The 24,290-nt window shown below is 52.1% G+C and overlaps 2 protein-coding genes across 9 annotated transcripts in view; one reads left to right on the top strand and one right to left on the bottom strand.

Annotated features, from left to right (window-relative positions):
* Positions 1–6,086: 6,086 nt before the first annotated feature.
* Positions 6,087–17,000, top strand: CHRNB2 (cholinergic receptor nicotinic beta 2 subunit). Its single transcript, XM_054563030.1, has 7 exons — positions 6,087–6,214; positions 7,384–7,529; positions 7,710–7,754; positions 8,179–8,288; positions 9,107–10,079; positions 13,010–13,176; positions 15,278–17,000. Exons 1-7 carry the CDS (start codon positions 6,151–6,153, stop codon positions 15,300–15,302), a joined length of 1,530 nt encoding a protein of 509 aa, XP_054419005.1. The 5' UTR covers positions 6,087–6,150; the 3' UTR covers positions 15,303–17,000.
* Positions 17,001–18,424: 1,424 nt separating this feature from the next.
* ADAR (adenosine deaminase RNA specific) overlaps positions 18,425–24,290 on the bottom strand; it is a 42,685-nt gene continuing 36,819 nt past the window's right edge. For all 8 annotated transcript variants that reach the window (XM_054563264.1, XM_054563268.1, XM_054563271.1 and 5 more), the window contains 5 exons: positions 24,008–24,141; positions 22,240–22,422; positions 21,618–21,730; positions 21,146–21,273; positions 18,425–21,004 (listed from right to left, as the gene is read on the bottom strand). In XM_054563264.1, the coding sequence (XP_054419239.1) occupies positions 20,767–21,004; positions 21,146–21,273; positions 21,618–21,730; positions 22,240–22,422; positions 24,008–24,141 (796 nt within the window). In that variant the 3' untranslated portion in view covers positions 18,425–20,766. The remainder of the gene's footprint in view (positions 21,005–21,145; positions 21,274–21,617; positions 21,731–22,239; positions 22,423–24,007; positions 24,142–24,290) is intronic.

Here is a 24,290-nt window from a genome sequence, read left to right as displayed (position 1 = left end):
ACAGCATGCGCGAAAGTTTTGAGGTCGGACCACGGCAAGTTGGAGGAATGGAACGAAGGCCTGTCCGGTATCTACAACAGGGAGAGAGAGACATGTTAGGTAGGCAAGGCTTAAATCTTGGTAGACATTAGAAATCATATTTGGGAACTTGGGCTTTATTTTTAGATCCAGGAAGAATGAAAGATCTTCAGAATTTTGAGCTCTGAAAGCCTGGGCAACTAACAGTAACAGCAGTAACAGAGAAGGAGACATCTCAAAGGAGAGCCGAGTTTTGTGGGAAGGGTTGAGCTTTGGGTTATAAATATGCTGAGTGTGTGGAGAAAGGGGGGCTGTGGGAAATTCTCCTGGGGACCTCCAACAGGCATGAGTTCTGAGCTCAGGAGAGAGGCAGAGCCACGGGCATTCATTAGAGAGTCAGCTACACAGAGGGCGCAGCACAGCTCAGTGGAAAGAGTGTGGACTCAGTAGTCAGACAGAACTGAGTTTGGATCAGACTTCTTTTGCTTTGCTAGTTATGTGACCTTGGGCTAGTTAGTTAATTTCTGTGAAACTCAGTTTCCTTATCTGTAAGATGGGCATGATACTCTCCTACCTTGCAGGGTGGATCATTGTGCCCGTTTAGAAGAAATGAGGTGTGAAATGATTAACACTGTTGGGCACACAGTGCGCTGCTCAGCAAATGCTAAATACTACTATTGCTACGATTACAGGTACTATTACAAAATCAAGAGGTACTCATCATTTAGTAAACATCTATGGGACTTTGCTAAGTGTCAGATACTGGTTCAGGTATGAATGTACAGCAGGAGGCAGACAAGATCCCTGCTCTTGTGGTGCTTATTTTCTGATGCAAAGAGTCAGACACTAAACAAATGAATGACCAGAAGAATGACAGGTAAGTAGTTTCGAAGAATTAGAGCAGGGTCATGTGGAAGGAAATGACTCAGGGTCACTTTACGTCCAGTAGTCAGGGGAGATCTCCCTCAGGAGGTGGTGTTTGAGCTGAGATTTGGAGAAGGCAGGCATGGCAGGGGCAGGGAAGAGCATTCCAGCAAGGAGAACAACAATCTCGGAGACCCTGTGTGAGTACAAAGGTGGCATGGTCTAGCCCTGGCTGGTGTGGCTCAGTGGATTGAGCACCGGCCTGTGAACGAACCAAAGGGTGGCAGGTTTCATTCCCAGTCAGGGCACATGACTGGGTTGCGGGTCAGGTCCCCAGTAGGGGGCGCGTGAGAGGCAACCACACCTTGATCCTTCTCCCCCTCTCATACTCCCTCCCTTCCCCCCTGTCTAAAAATAAATAAATAACATCTTAAAAAAAAAAAAAAAGGTGGCCTGGTCTAGAAGTAGGAAGCTAATGATATTCTGGCTGAGAGCATGGGCTTTGAACCCCAGCTCTGTCAGCTGTTAATGGTGTGACTTAGCCAGTATGTACTTCACTTTTTAAATCTGTAACACAGAGATCATAACAGTACCTACCTCATAAGCCTGGTGGGAGGATTGGGTGAGATAACACATGAAAAGTGCTTAAAATGGTGCACATAGTAAGAGCTTGGTGTTTCAAAAATAGAGAGGGGATCAATATACCTTGAGTCTCATGAAGAGAGAAAGAGGGTTAGGCGATGAGGCCAGTGAAAAAAGCAAGGGCTGGATTATAGAGACAACAGTAAGTTGTTTGGGTTTTATTCAAAGTACAGTAGGAAACCATTGAAGATTTTAAGCTGTGAGTGGCATGATCTGATTTTAAATTTTAAAAGATCATTCTGGCTGCTGTACGTAGAGAGAATTGAAGGGATTTTTTTTTCTCCCAAAGGTCATGTGTTATCAGAACAAGCAGATGCTCTTATGTAGGGCAGACTGAGCATCCTCTTCCTCTGACTTGCTCCCAGAAGCATGTATAAGCACTCTGTCACTGACTCACAAATATGTCCTGAGCGGTTGTGCTTTGTCAGGCACTATAATGGGCACTGGGGATGCAGAGACAAATAAGGTACAGTCCCTGTGGGTAGAGCTTGGCTTCATTCCTGGCACGGAGGAGGGGTTCCTTACATGACAGCTGCTACTCGTTTTACCAGTTTTGTTGCATTTCTTATTCCTGCCCTCAGGAACACATGGTTATGGATGTACCCGGGCCAGATATAACCAACCATAACACAATGTGGCAAACACAATAATAGGGATCAAAAAAGGTAAGCTCCTTGGAGGGTGATATTAGCCAGGATTAACTCCCAAGAAAGAATGTGACAGAAGTTCCTTAGAGGGAAAAGGAGGACGTTCTGAAAGAACTGAGCCTTAAAGTAGAAGGAGGTTGGGAATAATGGCCCTAAGATAAAGGAGGAATGACTCAGGAGAAAGGAGGAAGACAGGAGAGCATAGGTAAGACTGTAGAGATGCTGACCATTGGTGCTTTAGCCTGAGGCCCCAGGGTAACCCTTACAGTGTTAATCCTTCTGGAGGTAGAATAAAATGATTAGTTAATTATTTATTGCTAAATAAAATAAATAAATAAAATAATTAGTAATAAATTAAATAATCAAAGACCTTTAAAATCTTTCACCCACCAATTTCATTTGAAAGTTATATTAAAGATATGTGCCAAAATGTACCTATAATGGAATACTATGCAACTGTTTTAAAAGTGATTAAAGAATACTTATTGATATGAAAAGATGTTTGAGACATAGTAAATGAAAAATGAAGGTTACAAAGCTATATTACAGTGTACTTTTAAAAAATAAATTAAAATGTAAATGATTTAGTTATATACTCAGCAGAAACGCATATATTTGTACACAAGAATGTAAATAAGAATGTTCATAGAAATATTTCTAATAGTAAAATAGGAAACAACCCAAATAAATGATAGTGTATTCAAACAATGGAATATTCTACAGCAATGAAAATGAATAAACTGCAACTACATTGAACAATATCCATGATTCTCATTAACATAAAGTTAAAAAATGCGAAAGGTCATGATTTCATTCAAATGAAATTCAGCAGGCAAAAATGATCTGTGCTCTTAGAAGCTAGAATAGTGTTTACTCTTTTAGTCATTTTTTTAGTTGTGGTAAAATACATATAACATAAAATTTACCACTTTAACCATTTTGAAGTGTACAATTCAGTGGGCATTCAGTACATTCACACTGTTGTGTAACTATTACCTCTACCTAGTTTCCGAACTTCAGGCAGTACCGATGGAGCAGTCACTGCACATTCCTGCCCTCTTGATGTTACTTTTGAAGAGGAAAAAATAGTGATGGAGGGGAGACATTCTGTGGGGGCTTCCAGATATTACTAATGTTCTATTTTTTTAAATGTGGGTGCAATTTATATGACTGTGTTTGTGTTGTGAAAATATATCTAGCTATACACTTATAATTTATATACTTTTGTATGTATGTTAAATCTCAGTACATATAAATGTGTAGATAAATTGATTGTAATGCTCTTCAGAAGAAAATGTTTCTTACCATCAGAGGCAGAGGGAGTGCAGCACCAAATTTTGCCTGGTCCCTATTTTGCCTCATGGCTGATACTTCTCTATCTGCCTATCACCCTGCATGGTTCCCCCTCTCCCCCAGCTGTCTTTCTTCCTGATGGATATGGAAGGAGTGTGTGTGGGAGACAAGGGAGAGAGGATGTTCCAGTTCTCCTTGGCCACAGGGTGGTTGTGCTGAGCGGACTCACTCCCTGCCAGGTTGGAATTAATCTTGACATAAAAGCTGGGGAATTTGAAAAGAGAAGGTAGAGGCCAAGGTGAACAGGCTGCCTGGACCAGCCTAAAGGAGCATCAGGGAGCAACCAAGGGCTTCAAGAGAATAAATGACCCTGTAGTCTGTCAAATGAGACACAAGAAACTACCCCAGAGAGAGATTTTCATAAAGGAAGCCTTCTTCAATCACCTAGCACCCACCAAAAGAAGAAAGTACTAAGTAATATCTACATGTAAAGCCCTCTGTCCCTCTCTTTCAGGAGTGCCTTTAGGCCACCCTTGTCTTAGTGGCTTACTCAGTTTTTAAACCTTGATTTTTACCTCCACCCCTCCAGGCATGCAGGCACTATTAACCTCTCCCTCCTCTGTGCTTCCATAGCACCTGGTTTATAGCTCTACTAAGCAGCCACCATATTGCATAATAAGTCTTTGTCGCCAAACTGAGATCTCCTTAATGGCTGGGACTAAGTCTTTTTGATCACTGCATCCTCAACACTTATACAGTAGACACTCAACAAATGTTGACCTGATTGTTGAAGGTGGGTCTTCTTCCTGCCTTTGACCCTTTCTCCAAGTTGTGTGACTGTATACCCTTCCCTTTTCCATTGGACGTTCCTTCCCTTTTCCCTAGGCTTTTATTCTTCAATCCTTTCCTTGGTTCCAAGACTTCTTTCATTCTTCAGATGTTATTAAATGTTTACACATGCACTTGCCTTGAAGCTTGTGGCACGGATTTATGGCCCGCTTTCATGTGCAGTACGGGACTTGTAGTCATTCCACTTCTCTCCAGCCCTCCTTTTTCTGGTACTTGTCCTGCTTTCCCTCCACAACTCCAGGAACTGAGTGTTTAGAGAAGAATATCCCCTACACATTAAAAGGTGTCAGTCCTGGACTAGCCCTTTTCCTTATTTGTTGAACCATCACAATATGCCAGGCACTGTGCTGGTTCATGATCTAGCAGGAGAGGCAGCAAAGCCTTAGACTGATTCATTTATTTATTGGTTATCCTCCAGAAACATACAGCAAGTTACTGATCTAGTTTCTGGTCAGGCATAGCTTTCTCGAGGAACTGACATTTCTGCCAGATGTTTAAAGTTAAGTAAAAAGTGGTTGAGGGGAAGTGGGTAACAAAAAAGCCAAGGGAACTACATGTTTAAAGGACCCTGAAGTGTGGAAGATGGAAGGGACAGACTGTTCAAGGATCATAAAGACATTGCCAATATTTGAAGTGTGGGGCTGGGGGTAGTGGCCCAGATGAGGTTGAAGAAGTAGGCAGAGATGGAATAAGACAGGGCCTTGATGTATGATAAGGCTGCTTTAGTCAGGAGTCTTTTGGTTGAAAGTGACAAAAATCCATCTAAGGAAAAAGGGAAGCCTTTATTGGCTCACAAGCTAAAAGTTCAGGGCTTTCAAGATCAAAGATGTCATTGAATTTTGACACCTCTTTCTCTGTCTCATCTTCGCTCTCCTTTGTGTTAGCTTCATTCTTGGGCTGGCCTCTGTGAAATGGTCTTCTGATCCACCGTGTCACAGAGGCGCCAAAGATTGGCGTAGAAGGGAATGGGGGGTGAGAAAGGCTAATTGATAAGAGCCACTTACCCTTCCACTCTTCAAAGCCTTCAAGGTCACCTTCTTTTCAGGCTATGTCCAAAAGTCCTCACCTTAGACCCCTTGTGGGAGGACAGAAAGTTTGGCCTTTTAAGGGAATGTACGGGGCTGGAGGTAAAGAATTGGGTGGGTGAGGGGCCCTGTCCCCAGAATCCAAAACTGTTTTCTTAAAATAGGAAAGCCACATACCCCCTGTCTGTTTCCCTAAGGGCACTTTCTCTGCCGCATCCGCGGCCTTCCCAGGAGGCAGGGTCATTTGGGTTTGGTAGAAGAAAGGGGGGCGGGGCCCCAGAACTTCCTCCCGACTTCCGCCCCTCGGGCTGGCCCCAGTCCCTCGGTACCGAGAGGGTCCTGACCTAATCGTCTGACTCGCACTGTGTCTCCAGCCTCTTCTCAAACAACCCCCAGCTTCAGGGCTTCAGAACTCCTCCGCCGTCCGATGACCTATCCTTTCGCTTCACGCACACCCTAACTCGGCAGGAGCTGCCAAAGACTACCCTACCTGGGGACCCCGTTTGTCTGGGATCTGGCGCTTCCGCCTCCGGGCGGAGACTCCTCCCCCTCACCGTCCCGCTTGCATTCCTCGGGAGAGCAGCCAGAAAAGCCTCCGCCGCTCGGACCGGGACAAGCGAGAAGCCGGCTCTTTCTCGCAGGCGGCTCCTTCTCGCAGCCCTCTCCTTGCGCCCCACGATCACCGCGGCATCCGACCGAAGGCCCAGCTCGGCCGGGCGCCGGCGGCGCGGGCGCGGCTTCAGCACCGCGGACAGCACCCACCGCGGCGCGGTCCGGCCGATCTACGCCAGGCGGCGAGCTATGCCCGCAGCATGGCCTGTCGCTCCGGCTCCATGGCGCTGTTCCTCGGCTTCGGCCTCCTCCAGCTGTGTTCAGGTAATGACAAGGCGCCGCGCTCTGTCTCACCCGGCCGGGCTCAAAGGTGGAAGGAAGGGATTCCTAGAGGTAGGGGCGCCTGCTGGGGTTAGGGGAGAGACCTTCGGGCCCGGAGGGAGACTGAACTGAGACGAGTAGTGATGCAAGGAAGAGATGGAAACCTGGGCAGTGGTGGCGGGGAGGGTGGGCACACAAAGGAAGGAGGGAGGGAATCTCCCCAGGCTTTGTAGGTCGTCAGGAGGGCAGTTTCCGTGGCTGAGATGCTATTTGACTTCTTGTGAAACATTATAGCAAGAAATCTCCCTGGTTCAGCATCCTTCCTTGGTTCTCCATCATTTCCTGTCTACCACCTGGGGCTCCTGATTCTGATCACTCCACAGGGGCAAGGAAGGAGGGGGAGAGAAGTGACTCTTCACCTGTCTGGTAGGGTGGGACGGGAGACTTGGAAGGAATAAACTCTGCCAGGCTGGGGGTCAGGGAGGAGCTCTCTGAGGGGGTGGGGTGTGTTTGTGCAGAGTTACAGAAGAAGACAGAGTGTATAAAGAGCGGGCGCAAAGAGAATGTACAACCTAATGAGACTTCCATACCTGCATGTCATCTCCTGTACATGTGAAATTTGGGACTAAACATATGCCCTAACCCACAGCTTAGAAATTCCAATTATTCTACTCCAACCCAGTGCCTTTGAGGGTGAGGGTGGGGGTGCCTTTGAGGGTGAGGGTGGGGGTGGGGTCATGGCCACAGTTCATGTGGAGACACATAATGTGTCTCACATGCACAGATGAACACTGACTGAGGGGAAGGGGTGCATGGTGGGATGTGAATAACCTTTCCTGAGTTGTAGTAGGTATCTTTTAGGAGAAGCCATGGAGACATGAGTTTCTCTTGAAACCACCCTATGAGATCTTAGAGGAAGAGCAGGTCTCCACTAATTCTTGCAGAACAGTTTCTTGGTCTGGAGTCATCTGTCTGGGCAACTAGGGGCTCTCAGGGAGGGGTTTCTCTATGAGAGGCCTCTGTGGGTAACCTAAGCATTTTGATATATCCTCAGGGATGGAGCCTTGGGAAGCTACAGCTTCTTGTTTGGGCCTGGATTGACCCACTTGCCTAGGGTGGGCGGGCCTTTCTTTCCTACCTACTTACCTCTTGCTCCTCAACCCCTTGCCCAGGAGTCTGGGGTACGGATACAGAGGAGCGGCTGGTGGAGCATCTCCTGGATCCTTCCCGCTACAACAAGCTTATCCGCCCAGCCACCAATGGCTCTGAGCTGGTGACGGTACAGCTTATGGTGTCACTGGCCCAGCTCATCAGTGTGGTGAGTGGGGTTCCAAACTCCCTGCCCAACTACTGAACTCAACACAGCCAGAAAGTGTTCATTTTAGTGTTTACTCCTCTGGAGTTCCTGAGGTTTGGGAGATGTGGGGGAGGCCATGGGTGGCTGTCGTGGGCCCACAGGCTGGGAGGCCTTCACAGCAGCTTCTCTACTTTCCTGCAGCATGAGCGGGAGCAGATCATGACCACCAACGTCTGGCTGACCCAGGTTAGTGCTCTTTCCACCCACACCCCTCATCTTCTCTTTCCTCATTTTTTATTTTCTTTTTTATGAGCTTTTCCCTCTTTTAATCTCCTAAAGAGAGGCAGAAAGATATAAACTTTTGTGTCCTAAATAACTGGATTTGAATCTTGGTTCTTCCACTCACCAGCTTGGTGGCTTGAACATGTTAAACTCTGCAAGATTCATTTTCTCATTTGTAAAATGTAGATTCTAATATCTTGGCTTAGATTTGCAATTCAAATGAGAAAGTATTTTATGAGCCACATTTGCTGGGCAGAGTAGTCACTGTGGGAAGGTGATGGTTTGAAAAGCTTCCTTAAGCCAGATGGGCCCCCTCTTGTCCCTGACCTTAACCTTGAGCCCCTCGCAGGGCTGAGGTTGGTGCTGCCTCCCTCTCTCCCTTTCCCAGGAATGGGAGGATTATCGCCTCACTTGGAAGCCTGAGGAGTTCGACAACATGAAGAAAGTTCGACTCCCTTCCAAACACATCTGGCTCCCAGATGTGGTCCTATACAACAAGTAGGTGACCTTGGAACAACGGGAAGGCTGGGGGAGACCATGGGAGTGCTCAGAGAAGGAAGAGGTCTTGGGGGAGGTAACTTAGCCCATGCTGGGTGCAGAGAAGTGTCTTTTCCTTGGCACAGATGCAGTCACTACCCAGATAGACAGAGCCAGACCAGTGAGGTGTATACGGACAGCCAGAGTAACCCGGCCCATAGTCAGCCCCTACCCAGACAATTAGGAGTCCCAGTGTTTGGAGCTGCAGTGGGATATAAACAAGGACGGACAGCCCCCAGTGCCTAAACTGATTCAGGGATAGGCTTTCCTGGAGGCTTGGGCAGGATCAGAGAACCTGGTGGTCTCACTGTCTCCTCCAGGTGCCATCCCCTCTCCTGAAATAATCCCTTTCCCTCCAGGATCCAGAATGATTAGTGGGACCATCTCCTGCTCCCACCTGCCTCTATCCTGCACCGTTGCTTGGGGTGCCTCACTCTGGCCTCCCTGGCTTCCCCAACTTTTCCACCCTTATGTGAAGCAAACAGCTCACAGAGTGCATGACAAGTAGCGGGCACGTCCCTCACCTCTTCATCCACTTCTTTATCTCTGCGGGGCCTCACAATTCTTCTGAGAAGAACACCCCTTCTCCCCACAGACCCACCCAGATACCGTTCTTGCTCAGTTCCTGCTCTACGTCCCTGTACTCTGGATGGCTACCTCAGACTTGGGCTTCCCCTCCCGTATCCCCCTTTGGCTTTCCTCTCCTCCTGGTCAGGGCCGGGCTGATAGATGGGGGTGGAGAACGCTGAGGCTAGAGCTGACTGCTCATCCCTTGGCAGTGCTGATGGCATGTATGAGGTGTCCTTCTATTCCAACGCCGTGGTCTCCTATGATGGCAGCATCTTCTGGCTGCCACCTGCCATCTACAAGAGCGCCTGCAAGATCGAAGTAAAGCACTTCCCATTTGACCAGCAGAACTGCACCATGAAGTTCCGCTCATGGACCTACGACCGCACGGAGATCGACCTGGTGCTCAAGAGTGATGTCGCCAGCCTGGACGACTTCACACCCAGTGGCGAGTGGGACATCGTGGCACTGCCGGGCCGGCGCAATGAGAATCCCGATGACTCCACTTATGTGGACATCACCTATGACTTCATCATACGCCGCAAGCCACTGTTCTACACCATCAATCTCATCATCCCCTGTGTGCTCATCACCTCGCTGGCCATCCTTGTCTTCTACCTGCCATCTGACTGCGGCGAGAAGATGACGCTGTGCATCTCTGTGCTGCTGGCACTCACCGTCTTCCTACTGCTCATCTCCAAGATTGTGCCACCCACGTCCCTCGATGTGCCGCTTGTTGGCAAGTACCTCATGTTCACCATGGTGCTTGTCACCTTCTCCATCGTCACCAGCGTGTGTGTGCTCAACGTGCACCACCGCTCGCCCACCACGCACACCATGGCGCCCTGGGTCAAGGTCATCTTCCTGGAGAAGCTACCCACGCTACTCTTCATGCAGCAGCCACGCCACCACTGTGCCCGCCAACGCCTGCGCCATCGACGGCGCCAGCGCGAGCGTGAGGGCACCAGGGCCCTCTTCTTCCGCGAAACCCCCGGCGCCGACTCCTGCACGTGCTTTGTCAACCGTGCGTCAGTCCAGGGCTTGGCTGGGGCCTTTGGGGCGGAACCCACGCCGGCAGCTGTCCCAGGGCGCCTGGGGGGGCTGTGTGGCTGTGGCCTCCAGGAGGCGGTGGATGGCGTCCGCTTCATCGCAGACCACATGCGCAGCGAGGACGACGACCAGAGCGTGAGTGTGCTGTGGGGTCGCGCGGCTGAGGTGCGGGGCTGCAGTATCTGGAAAGGAGCCTCATGGGATAGGCGTGCAAAGCTAAAAGGACTAGATGCGGGAAATGTGAGCTGCTGTGGGGCTGTGGGGCTGTGGGCCTGGGCGCTGGCCGGGGCTCTCAGTTGGCTTCCAGGAGGGGGAGCCGCCTAAGTTGGAGTCTGTACAGGATGAACGTGCGGCTTCCTGAGGACTAGCATCCAGGGTGTCAATGCCCCGTCTGGGGCATCATTAGTGTCAGGAGGGCAGCGGGAAGGGGAAGAGGCCCTTCTGCGTATTTTGTTGGCTTGTGGCCGTGTCCGCAAGAGTTCCTACCCACCGCTTGCATTCCCAAGTCCAAGCTGTTAATTTTCAGCTCAGCGCAAACCAGGACTGAGTCCTTTGTGTACTCCATGGGAGGCAAAATTGAAGGCAGTCCAAAGGGGTGTGTGTTGGGAGGGTAGGTTAAGAGTTTCCAAGAGCCTACTGGTGGGGGGAGGACAGTCCCCAATCAATATATTCTTTCTCTTCTTCTGGGTCCCGGGGGATGGCTTTGTGAAATATTTATGGAGGTGGGGGCAGGTGGCGGCTAGGGCTTCCGAGACCTGCCCCCCAACTTTCTGAACAGCAGGTGTTTTCTATGGCAGTTCTTCAGAAGAGGACTCTCTTGATTTCTGCATCTGGGAACGAAGTATAAAGAGTTGACATGCCCCCACTTTGGGTTGTGGCTGGCCTGGCTCAGTCTTTGGGTACCTGGCTAGTTCCTGGCTGCTGCTCAGCTGCCACCATGGTGACTGGCGATGTTTCTGCTGGGTCGTTGCCATTCTGGTCTCAGGGTGAGGAAGGGTGAGCTCCCGCACTACTGTTGCGGGGAGGAGGAGGAGGACCTCCCAGCCTGGCGTTTGAGCAGGCCCCGATGGAGGAAGAGGGCTGCCCAGGTATGAGGCTATGGGGTGGAAGCCTCCCAGCCAGCAGAGGCCGCGTGGGAGCTGCGTGGGTGGGGGTGGGGGTGCAGCACTCAGCCAGCTTCCTCAGGGCCTCTGCCTCCTCTGCTGCAGTCCCCTCATGTCATGTGCATTACCTGAGCTGGGCTGATGAGGCAGTGACCTACTTGGATGCTTCGCAGGCACCTCAATCGTAACATATCCCAAATGGAGTGCTTAACATACATCCCCACCCACTCCTCATCTATGTTTTAGTAAATGGAATCATCACCTTCCACCTGATGATTCAAACTAAAAACCCGGAGTGATGCCTGACTTTTCATTTTCTCTCTTATGTCCCTCACTGTCCGAATCATCAGCAGTCTCGCCCTGCGAGCGCCACCTCCGACATAACCCGCAGCTTCACTTTTTCTTCACCCTCTCCACTCTGTGCCCTGGCTGTAGGCGTCCAGCAGCTCTTGCCTCGACCAGAGCAGAGACCTGTGTTGGTGTCCTTGGTTCAGCGCCTGCGTTCCTCCGCCCAGACAGCAGCATGCCCTCCCCACCCTCACCCTGTGCCGCGCCCCCTTGCTCAGCTTGCTGGCCTGATTGTTCTAAGCTAGCCAAGCTCCTTCCTGCTCAGGATTACTGCATGTATCCGTCTCTCTGCTTGGAATGCCCTTCTTTTTTCTTTTTAAAAATTATTATTGTTAATAATTTTTGATATTGTACTATTGGAGAGTAAGTTGTAGGCATGGTGACCCTTTATCCCAAGTAGTACAGCATGTCTTTCCTAAGAATAGGAACATTGCCTTGCACAAACCAGGTTCAATGATCAAATTCAGGAAATTTAACATCAATACAATATCTAAAATCCATAGTACATTTTTCCAATCTTCTCAGTGACGCCCTTTGTAACATCACCTTCACACCAATCCATGATCTTGAATTGCATTTAATTGTCCTGCTTCTTTCGTTTCTTTTACCTTGGAGCAGTTCCTCAGCATGGTGCCAGGTACATAGTAGGCACACATGTGATGCGAATGAGTCATCAGCTGCTGGCTAAATGAAGGCGCGCAGTCTCCTTCTTCCATCCCCCCAGCCAGCTGGGCTGCAGCTGAACATGTGTACCAAGGCCCAGCGTCAGGCCGGAGTGGAGCAGCTCCGAGGGGAGGCCAGCGCTTCCCCTCAAACCCACAGAAGTCATTGTCTTTTTGACTGATTTGTTCTCATCTGGGACCTAGTCTTCGTCCTTTGGGGCCTGCATGCTCAAGATGGTGCTTTTGGATGGGGCTTCCCATGCAGTCATGTAAAGAGCAGAGGGAGTCATTCATTCACTAATTCAAGAGCCATTTACCAGCACTCTGTGTTCCAGGTGCTGGAATTGCAAGGATGGATTTGATGGGTCGCTGTAGTTTAGGAACTGGGGAGGTGGGGGGCAGACATGCAAATTGAAGTGATAACACAGTGCAGGGAAAATACTATGATAGAAATGTATGTCCAGTGCTAAAGGAACCCAGAAGGGACAATGGTTCATTCTGATCGGGGGATCAAGAAAGCCTTAATAGAAGAGGTAACATTTGATTTGGGCTTTGAAGGATGTATAGGAATTCAACAAGTATAGAAAGGGAGGACCAGCATTCTAGACTGAAAGGAAACCCAAAGGCACAGAGACCTGAGAGGACACGTTGGGTTTGGTAAATCTTAGTTATAGCATGGAGGAGGATTGGGAGTAGGCCCATATTGTCATGGGCGTGTCTTAATTCCAGATTTGGGAGTTTGGAGAGGTCCCGGAGGCAGTGGGGCCACTGGAGGCTTTTAGGCAGGCAGGATTGGAACCATGTTTTGGAAAGGTCACTCTAGGATCATGGAGGGAGAGGAGCGATGTGTGTGTGTGTGTGTGTGTGTAAGGTAGGACCTGCTTAGAGCCATTCCATTCCTATCCTGCATCATGTGACTGATATACCAGGGTATCACTTGTCTCCTGTCCAGGTGAGTGAGGACTGGAAGTATGTCGCCATGGTGATCGACCGCCTGTTCCTTTGGATCTTTGTCTTCGTCTGTGTCTTTGGCACCATCGGGATGTTCCTACAGCCTCTCTTCCAAAACTACACCACTGCCACCTTCTTCCATGCAGACCACTCTGCTCCCAGCTCCAAGTGAGGCCCCCCAGCTCCGCGCTCCTTCACCCCTTTGCCCTCTGTTGTACAATAGTTTTGGGTGGAGGTGGATGAGCTACCAGGAAAGGGTCACTGCCCACAAAGATCCATCTTCCACATCGCCTGGAGCCCCTCCCCCCACCCCAGCCCACACACAGCCAGCTCCACCTGGAGGCCGGGCCAGCCGCTCTCCTTCTCTTGCACCAACCCAGGCAATAGTGTTGCTGGTCGAGGATGAAGGCTGAGAAGAAGAGGACAGAGATGTCAGAGACTTCCAGCCTTAGGGAAGCGTGAAGGCGAAGGGGCCAAGACGGGGGCAGAACTGCCTCCGAATCATGGGAAGGGGTGTGGCGGAGCGGGGGAGGAGGAACAGGGGCTCCGACCTGTGCTAGGCTGGCTGGCTGGGCACAGGGCGCTCCGCTCCGCCGAAGGAGCAAGAGGAGAGTGGCCTGGGTGTGACCTGACACCTGCCCCCGCTCCAGTGGACAGCCAGTGGACAGCAGCCGGGCTGGGGGGCCGCACGGCGGGCAGAGGTTCCTGCCTGGGGGTTAGCCTGGTGCTGCCATCAGACTCCTGGGGGAAGCTCCCACCCAGCCCTGCAGCCCCTTGCTCCCAAGGGGTCCAGAGCCCAGCCCCAGTTCCCCTTCTCCCGGTGAGGAGTTCTCCGCAGCCCCTGGATTTTTCTCTCCTCCCTGTCTTGCTCAGTCAGGGTGTGGTGGGCAGGGCTGGGTATTGGGGAGCCTCTGAGTTTTGAGTCTTTGTGTGACCTGCTTGGAGCCTGAGGTCAAGTTCACAGGCTGCTTTTTACCCTAGTTGAACTGACCGGTTGTTTGAAGTAAATGAAGGAAAGATGTGAGCTGTAAGCAGGCCCGGCCTTTCTGGAAGCTGAGCTGCCTGCCCAAAGAGAGGAGAGGGCCGGCTGCAGAGTCCTGCGGGAGCACCGCTCTGCCCCGCCCCTCTCTTCAGCGCTTGTCCTTCCTGCTCTCGCCCCACCTCTTCCCTCACCCAAACCTGAGCCAGGCTGCAGTCTGGCAGGGCTGCCCTGCTGGCAGCCCCTCTGAAAGCATCCCGTTCTGGGAGTCCCTGGACGCTGTATTCTGACACTGCTCCCAGGGGACAGCTGGAGGCAGACCTGTTTTGGGATCTTCCTTCCCAGTCCCTGCCACGTGACTGGCTCTGATTTATGGTCCCAGCCTGCGCCCAGTGCTAGGCCAGCAGGTGGCCGGTCACAGAGGGGTCAGCCTGCCAAGTGCACTGAACGGCCTGCCCCTCACGGGCCACGTGGTTCTCCTGGCCAGCTGGGCTCTGCTTCCCCAGGCCCAGCGCAGTTTGGGGTGGGGGTGGGGTGCCGATGGGTGAGAGGAGACACATGGCATATGTGAGCACTGGGATCACTCTGGATTCTAGTCCCAGCTCTGCCACTTACTCAGACATCTTGAGGAAGTCTTTACCTTGCTGGATCTCGGCTTTCTCGTCTGTCAGCTGTGGACAGTGGTGCCCTCTTTATGGGCTTGCTGTGAGGACGAAGCGGCGTTTGTGAAGAAGCCCAGTGCTCTCCTGGGTGCAGAGGGGATGCTCTATGAATGTGAGGAATGGGGTCGCCTGTCACGTCAGCTGCCCCCCCAGGCCTTCACTTACCCTCTCTCTTCCTCGAACAAACTAAGTCCCCTAGAGCAGGGCCTGGGTCTGGGGAAACTGAGAGCTGGAGGGAATGCTCGTGAGTCTAGTAGGAGGGTCTCTCTCTGGAGCACCTTAAGCAGTTTCATTCCACTCCCGGGCTGGGAGCTCTGGCATTGGCCTTGACCTCCCTTCTCAGTCAGTTCCTCCCAAGGTAGGTGTGCGCTCAGGGCCCCCCTGCTGACCTAGTCCTGTCTGGCGTTGTGGGTTATGCCCAGTGTTTTTACCCACCTGCCACAACAGGCTTCTGGACATCTCTTCTGAGGGACAGTGTCTTGGCCCCATGAAAACGCCCTTCTTCTAGAACAGCAGATTTTTTTTATTGTATTTTTTTCTATTTCCATTTAGCCCCCTTAAGCCCCCTTCCCCCCTGCAGTCACCCCACTGTTGACCATATCTGAGTCCTTTTTTCTTTTTGCTCAAGCAAAATAGAACAAATTTCCAGTTGACAGTATGATGCCGGGACCCACCTCAAACTCCTAGCCCTGAAGACACGTCCCAGAACCTGAAACAGCAACTGGAAAGGAACCTTTCCCCAAAGGGCTGATATCTCCCTTAGAAGGGCAGGGTGCCGGCCTGGGGCTCACCCCGCCAGCTCTCCCGGGCTCCTGGCCCCAACCAGCTGCCGCTGTTGTCCAAGTCAGTCGGCAGATGGCTAGGGGGACTTAGAGGGCAGCTTCTCCGAGTCCTCTGCATGACCCACCTGGCGTTTCCAAGACACATGGAAACTGAGGCCTGGAGTGTGTGTGCTGCCTGACCTTGTACGAGCACCTAAGTCTGAACTTGCTCATCCTCACCTGTGAAATCAGGGTGACAGCGCGCCGAGGGCTGCAGCAAGGACGAGGGATCGATGCACATGAAGCGTTAACTGGGCAGGGTCCGCGGGGCAGTGCCTTCCCTCCTCCCTGCCTCTGGCTGCAGTAGGGAGAGGAGAGCAGGAGTGCGGGGAGGGGGACGCGGGCGCAAGGGCCAGGGCCAGGTGTTGCACGTCAGTAACCAGGAGGCTTTGGACCGCCCGTCTCCCCCGTCCTCGGGTCCTCTGTCCTCCCTCGGTGCTGTCCGGGCAGCACCTTGCCCCTTCTGTGGTGGGGCTGTCTCTGTAGAGAACTGGGTACCCAGCTCAGCGCTGGGCGAGGACCAGAAGCCCCAAGTCTGAAGGGAGGGGGAGACACTAGATTGTAACCAGAGTGAGGTCAGCTCGAGAGGAGGCAGTGAGGAGACTTTTGAGATGGTCTCCATCAGAAACGGCTAAGACCGCAGGGGATCTGAGAGCCATTTTTGTCAGAAAAGCAGCCCTGCACAGACTCCCTGCTTTTGACAGCTGGCATTGCAGCAGGAGGAAGGCAGTTTCCTGTCAATGCGGGAGCTAATACTGGAACAGCTGGTACCAAGTTATTGAAAATTTAAAAGCAAACAAGACAGGGGCAGCCCCCAACTGGCACTTTCCGCAGAGGAAGGCTGCCTGCAGAGGACGGGCCGCCGCTTCACCGCGAGGAAGGCGGGCACGCTCTGGGGGGGCTGTGGGAGCTGTGACTCCCGCCGTCTCCTCCCAACTGCAGCATTAGTTGCTGTTCGCCAAGAGCTGGCTCCGTGCCACGGGCTTCAGGGTACCGTCCTCCTTCCTCACCAGCAGCCCTGCAGGGAAGGGGCCCTGCTGACAGGAGGGAAAACCGGGCTCAGAGACCCAGTGACAGCCGGTGAGCAGTGCTGGGTCTGAAACCTAAGACTTGTGATCACAGAGGCCACGTGGCCTTGGCGGCAGGCAGAGGGAAACAGGGGCATTTGGGTCTTTCCAGAATTTGTTCCCCGAGCCAGTGGCCCCGGATCCAACTGTCACCCTCTGCTTCTAGGCGTTGGGCTGGTGTCAGTGTCCCTCACAGCCCACTGGTGCTGACCAGCCTCCCACTCACCCACCCCAACTAGACAGAGGCAAGCAGCCATCTTTTGATACGCATCCCAACAAGTCCAAGAGGTCAGTGTGAGAGTCACGTGGTTCCTAAGGGACTGTAGGTCTAGGAATCGTTAGGACACGTCACTCACCCCCCCGCCCCCCGCCCTGGGGTGCCGCCTTCTCCCCAGCACTGGCCTTGGTGGGCCTCCCTTGTCTGTCTGCCTGGAATATTTGCACTAGTTTAGCCTGCTCCAGGCCAGACTCATTGGGAACTCAAGATTCTTTACGAGAGTAAAGATAAGTTGTTTCCAAAGATGTTTTGTCTCTTTTATTGGGAGGTGGGGGGATCCTCATGGACCGTGGTTGGCAAATACGGGAAAAATGGAGGCTGCTGGGAAAGTGGCACTGATGGAGTTTTCTAAAGAAAACTAAAGCAAAGGTCAGTGGTAACAGTTCCAGTATTGTGATTTGTTGCCTCACATGTTTATCCATCAGGTGGAAATGAGTGGCTGGACCTGTAGTAGACAGACCCCAGAAAAAGCTCCAGGGGAGGACCCCAGAGAACAGGGCAGCGGCGGGGACCAGTCTCGTGGAGACAGGGATGGCTGGGGCCTCCTCACAACCCGTGCTCTGGGAAGTCAAGGCTGAAGTCTGTGTGGAGGCCAGACCTGCTCCCAGAACACTGGTTTGATCTGGGCCCAAATCCTGGAACTGGTATTAAATACTGGGCCCTCTAGAATAGAAATACAAGAAAATCCTGTGGTCCCTCAGGGCAGTCTTATTTTCCTGCCCAGAGGTGGGTGGCGGGGAGGACAGCCTTGTTCCCCCCCAGACCCGTGTGGCAGTCACCTTGGGTGCGAAGGAAGCTGTCCACTTTCTAAAAGACCTGGATGTTACATTTCCCTCCAGGTAGAACCGGGAGCTGCCTGAGAACAAGACAGGCACTTGAGGTTCCCGGTGCAGCACGGGGGCGGGGGGGGGGCAGACACGTTATCTGCCCCCCTCACAACCGTCTAGCTCACCCAGCACCCGGTCAGCAGACTGAGTGACACCCAGAGTTGTTCTGTGCTCTCCAACACGTCACAGTCTCCCCCAGCTCAGCTGTTACATCTGTGTAATGGATGAGGATGGAGGCTTTGTTGTGACTTCATCTCCCTGTGTCCTCTGGCACATCATTTTTGAAAGGTCAAGGATGCCTCTTGTAGAAATGCTGGACTACATGACGATGTGGAAAGTGGCGCATTCTCTTTGAAATTCAAGATGAAGAAATATTCTGGATGCCATCTATGAAGTAAAAAGCCAATGGCCTGCAGCCAAGCCAGCCCTGGTTCAGATGCAACTCGACTCCAAATGCGCACATCCCAGCAGGGAGGCTCCATGAGCGGGGCTGGGGGAATGCAGAACCGCCCTCAAGGAGCGGGGAATTCTGTGTGTGACTGAAGATCCTGTCTCAAGGGAGATTTTCCTCCCCTGGGCCTTGAAATCTTGCCATCAAGCTCTGGGAACCAGACATTCTGCGGTGGCTCTGATGGGGCTGGGAGGCGTACCTCCCCCAACCCAGACACAGGCTCAGCGCCCAGCCCCAAGTCAGATGCAGCTGTGCCGCTGCCGGACGTCCTCCTGCCCCGCTTTCACCTCCCCCAAGGAACCAAGACTTGAAGCTTTCTACCAATTCAGATTCTTTTTTTATTTAGGAGGAATGTATGTATATGGTTAGTCACTGTTACCAAGGGACACACAAAAGCGGAATCAAAAACTGACTGCAGCCATCGTGGCACCCAAGTCCCCGCCTGGGCTCTTCCCTACTCTGCTCTTGGGAGTCTCGCGGCCCCCCAAAACCAACAAAGCCCCTTCGAAGTGAGTAAAGGAAATAGCTTCAAGCAGCGACAATTTTTATACGTGATTACTCAAAGAATGCACAATAGCCACAGTTCAGACAAATCAACTACAAAGATTTAAAAAAGGTGGGGGGAGAAGGAAAAGGGGGTCCTGCTTATTAAAAACAAAGATTGGACAAGAAGAGAACAGTGTAGGCAGGGGCTCTGCCTCCTGTCCTGTGTGACTGAGGGGCATGGGGGGCAGCGACGGCCGTGCAGGGCCTGACACACGCTTGTCCCCAGAAGACACGGGATTCGGGGTACCTTGCTTTCGTCCTATAGCAGAAACCACATACTGCAAGGTTGCTAGACAAGACCAGGGCCTTTTGAGAGCTCTGTGCTCCTGGTGAAAGAGTTAAGTTGGAGATTCTAGTGCCTGAGGAGGACCAGAGGGGGAACATTCTGAGGAATGAGTGCCCGACACCCTCCAGCCGGAAACACGAGGAAGATCAGCTGCCTCTGAGGCAGGACTGACTTGTGCCTTCAGCAGATCCACGGGACGGGACAGACAGGCCCCCTCCACTCCAGAAGACGGGACTGTTTCTGTCCGAGCTCCTTGGGACACTTTGGTGTTCCACAAAGATATACTTAGTGTGCTAATTAAACTTGGGTTTTCTCTTTTGGTTAATTTTTGGGACTAGTAGCCCCAGGAATGAAAGTGTGAACGTGGATGTATCTGCTGCTGAAGGAGCGAGTCAGTAGTGGGCAGGGCTGGGGGAGGACAGAAAATCACCCGAGGGCGTGGGCTCCGCAGGCTCACCCACCAGCAGCCAAGAGCCCGTTAGAGGAAAGAGGCCGGCTCGGGCCTCAGGGCCTCTGAGGAACTTGTCTGCCTGACTTCGGCACAGAGTCAGGCTCCAGAGGTGGACAGCCGCCTCTCAGACCTTGAGGACAATCTGCCGTTTCCCCCATGACTGTCATGCCAACCCTAAAGGGGTTCCCTACCAGGAAGGGAGACCTCAGGTGTGCGACCTGCCCACGAATAGCCTCCTGAAGCTGTCTGGCAAAACAAAAGCATAATAAATGCTTGGATAAATGGAAAATTGTACCTGAAATTCAACCTGTGCCCTGACAGGTTTTGGCATTCTTTTAAATATCCCCAACTCACCCACGACTTAACCGACTTCCCCTAGTTGTCACCGTCATGAGAAACATGCTGCATGGAGCAGTGATCTGACTCAACATCATTTTTTGCCCTACTCCTGCTAGGTCCTGTTTATTTAAGAGAAAAGGCTTTGCCCTCCAGGCCCTAACCCTCGCACTGGCAGGACACATTCCTAGGAACGCGCTAGGAGGGACAGCTGGGAGCGGGGCAACATTCCAAGGCGCGTCTGTGCTGCTGGGGAAATGGACTGTGTCACCCCTGCAGGGGCCACCTTGGCGACTGCCTGGGCAACTCCCTCAGCCCGCCTGGCTGGCCCTCACCTTCCCTGCCACCTGGGGAAGGACCGCACTTTGCAGAGGCAGCCGTCCCTCTCGGTCCCCCTCGGCCCCTCCCCTGAGCTGGCTAAAGTGCAAGACCCGAAGGTCGCTGAGCATTACCTGCAGCTCCCAATCACACTTGGCACCAGGAATGAACTGACTGCAGCTTAAAACTCCTGCCCTTACAAATGCCTCACCAAATTCTTTAAGTTCCCCTCTTTACCCTCGTAGGGGAAAATGAGAAACACGACCACTGAAGGGGCGGAGGGGGGGCACAGGGGCTCGCAGGTGAAATCACCCACCAGTGAGGTCGTGAGTCCCTGACGTGATTCACAGAGCTGACTGGAACCGAATCAAGACCACGAGAGGTCAGGGAAGCAAACAGAGGGAAAGGAAATGGAAAAAACCCCAAACAGAACTGAGGAGGAAATGGGTTGTGGGTGTTCAGTGACTACTTACGCATTGGGCGGAGAAGAGAGAACCTCTTTGCTCTCCCCTCAGGCCTCTGCCTCTTTGCTTGGGAAAGAGAAGGGGCCTGGAATTCCCAAAGCAGGATAAACAGGAACCCCAAGGTCTCGGTATCACCAATGTGGTTCCGTTAAAAAGGGAAGAGAAGAGAAAAAAACCCAAACCAACCCCATGACCAATGTGAAGAGGGACGCTGGGATCTGCCTTTCTCGCACCCTGGTGTGAAATGCCCCCCGCTCAGCCACGGGGGTCACACTATACTGGGCAGAGGTAAAAATTCTTTTCCTCCTGGGGTTTGCTTATCCAGTTCCCGTAGCCCATGTCCTTCAGGCTTTTTTTGAAATAGTTCTTGGCTGCCTCATAGTCACGGGCAGCTTTCTTGGCCTCACCATAGGAGAGTTTAAGTAGATCCCGGCGGCCCCGGAAGGAGCAGAGCCTCTTAAATAGAAGAAAAATGTTCTTTTTGGAGACCCGGGACAATTCATTCCGTGGCCTGGAGAAACAAGAGCATTCATTACTCACCTGGGGCCAGGAAAGGAGGGGAGCCCTTGGTGGAGATGCCACGGTGGGAAAGGCAGCTCTGGAGATCGGAAACACGTCCCTGCGAGTCATTGCTGTGCCCCCTGCTCCTTACCCGTCCACGGTGCCCCTGGTCCCATCCAGGATCTCCAGGTCATAGCCGTCAGCCAGACACCAGTTGACGCTTGTCTCCTTGGTCTTCCCCGACTGCCTTTTGGAATCATATACGCTGACCCGGCCTACCTAGGGGTCCCAGGAGCACCAAGAGAAAGATGGAAACCGCTCAGGAAAAAGGCGCGAAGCAGGGACTCGAGACTCACAGGGAAGAGGGAGTGAGGGCTTGTGACCTTTCCCCCTTATGTAGCATTCTGTGTGACTGTGACTCGAGGTGTACGGACTCCATAGACTCAAATTAATTCAAGACAAAAAGCAGCACAGCTGTTGGCATTCAAAAGGAGAAAAGGGTAAGTTCTTGGGATACCAACTAAGGCTCCCCTTGACTACACTGTATATTTTTGCTCTGCAAACAGATTACTTGAAAAGGAGAAAAATGTCAAGGGAAAAATGCATGGGGTTACATAGAGCACCTTGGGGTGGTTGACAATAAAGGGGTATCGTAGTCCATCCTCAAATGCACTCCCATCTCTTGTCACACGACAGCAAATGGCACGAGTCAGATGCCCTTGGCTGAAAAGGTAACCTAGGTAAGAAGAAGAAATGTACATGACCATGTTTGCACCTAATGTCGTTAAGAGGCAGAGGCATGTTGGGGGGCAGGGGTGTCTGAGAGTACAAAACGGTTGTCAAGACCAGAGAAACAGCTCCCTTGTTAAGAAGCGCCTTCTGACTGTGGCTACCTAGGACATACATGGGATCATCACCAAACGTGTAAGCGAAACGTGTAAGGTTCCAGGTTCCAGGTACAGCTAAGGGCTGGGGAGATCAAGAAAAAACATTGCAGCTTTAAGCTGCTGTTTCTTTAACTCATCGTGAAGCGACCCGCCTGCATGTCCTCACCTGGGCTCGCTGCCTAAACCAACCTCCCCCTTGGGACGGACTGGGCACTCAGAATCAATTGCTGACAGCTGAGCCAAACACACTTTGAAGGGGGTGATGTCATGCTAACACCTGGCAATGAAGCATGCAGCCTGCTGAGGTCCGGGCACTAGGAGGACAGATTGGTCCTGGCTCCCGAGACAGGTCCCTTACCCAGTGTGACAGATTTGAGATACACAGGCTGCAGGAAGTGGGTCAACAGTGCCCCTTGCAGGCCCAGCACGTTCCAGCGCAGGATTTTGTCACTACAGGACATGGTACGGAGTCTCTCCCCAAGCCGAATGCCGTCCCACGTAGGCACAATGTCACTGGACTCCACTGGGATTGTGCCTTCCCCTGTGAGAGACCTGGGTCAGACTCCTGGGCCAGGGCACTCCAGGGCGTGTTGCTTGTACCTTAGACTTGGGCCACAGGCCCCTCCTTTGTTCTTCGTATATCCCATAGCACCTTCTATGTGCTGGGCACTGTGCCTCATGCTGGGAAATCATGGTGAGCAAAACCGGGTGAGATCCTTATCCTCCCAGAACGTTTATGGAGGTGTGAGGACAGAAAGGGAACGGACCAGACACCAAACAATGAACCAACACAGACGCAAGGCTGCAGTGACCGTGCTCTGAAGGCTGGGAGCGAGCGCAGGGGACCCGCTGGGGTAAAACTGTCGGGGGCTGAGGCGCGAGGAGAAGGAAGAGCTGAGAGTGTCTCAGACACATGGGAGAGCAAAAGCAGAGGCCCAGAGGCAGCAAGGGGGCCGGCTGTTCAGGGAGCTGACTAAAGCAGGCGCGGGCGCAGGGTTTGCTTTCATGTGACGTGTATTGGGAAACCATTATAGGGTGATGGTTTGTTCTTTTCGAAATAACAGCTTCAGTGAGAGAGAGAACTCATTTATTTAAAGCATACAACTCAAATGATTTTTTTAGTATATTCAAAGTTGTGCGACTGTCACTACAACCAATTTTAAAGCATGTCATCGCTCCCAAAAGAAACCTCCATTAGTAGTCGCACCCCATTTCCCCCAGCCCCTCCCACCTCGATGCTACTAATTTACTTTGTTTCTATGGCTTTACCTCTTCTGAACATTTTATATAAATGGAATCGTATCATGCTATCTTTTGTGTCTGGTTTCTCTCACTTGTAATGTTTTCAATTTCAAGGTCCACCCATGTTGCAGCACGTCTGGGTATTTCATTCATTTTCATGGCTGAATAATATTCCATTGTATGAATATATCTCATTTGGTTTATCCATTTATCAGCTGATGGGCATTTGGGTTGTTTCCACTCTTTGCTATTATAAATAATGCTGCTGTGAACTTTTATGTACAAGTTTTGTGTGGACAAAGGCTTCCGTGTCTCTTGGAGAGAAAGGCCTAAGAGCGCCTCTGTCTGCACTTAAGGATTCTGAGCGGGGAGGTGACATGCTCTGACTCATGTTTGGGGTCGCTCTGATGACTGCAGAAGGAAACCGGAGAGGCGGTGAGGAGACAGTGAGGGGCATCAGAGGCCAGTGGAAAAGCAGCTGGCAGACAAGGCGCAGATGCAGCAGCAAACCAAGGGGACCCAGGCACGCAGCGCCCCCTGTCCCTCTGCAGGGCTTGGCCCTGCACTGCTTTTTCTCCTCTCCACCCTCCCCGGAGGTGACTCTATCCACTCCCACAGCTGCAAAGATCACCCATGGGAGGGTGACCCCCAAACTGTCACTTCAGCCAGGCTCTCTCCTCTGAGCTCTAGGCGCTTACCTCTGCCTCCCACTTGATCTTAATCTTCCTACAGACCTGCCCCCGACCCGGACCCTCCCTTCTCCCTGGAAACAAGGCCCTAGCACCCCAGCAGCTAATGGCAGAACCTCGGCAGTGTGTCCTTGTCCCCGCGAGGGGCCGGGGCTCCGCAGAGCCCGTGTGTGGGAAGGAGCCCGCCTCACTCACCGTTCTCCACCTTGGTGCGGAGCTTGCCTTGCTTGGGGTTCTCAAAGACGGGGTAGTGGCGGGAGTCTGTGCTCTCCACTGCACGGTCGCTGCAGGATTTGTCAAAGAGGGCCCCGTCCCCACATGGGGCCGTACTGCGAACAGGGGCATCTGTTAAGACTTGCCCGTGCAGGTGTTTCCCATTCCCTGAGCTCAAGGACTGTCCCTTGCGGTGTAAACAAGGGACTTTCTCTGAGGCCTGTCACAGGCGACTGGGGCGGGAAGGGTGTAGGTGGGACTCGTT

This window comes from Pteronotus mesoamericanus, unplaced genomic scaffold, assembly GCF_021234165.1.
Source record: "Pteronotus mesoamericanus isolate MK-2021 breed Mesoamerican mustached bat unplaced genomic scaffold, CSHL_Meso_final scaffold_705, whole genome shotgun sequence".
Taxonomy (NCBI): domain Eukaryota; kingdom Metazoa; phylum Chordata; class Mammalia; order Chiroptera; family Mormoopidae; genus Pteronotus; species Pteronotus mesoamericanus.
This window is presented reverse-complemented; position numbering and strand designations above follow the sequence as displayed.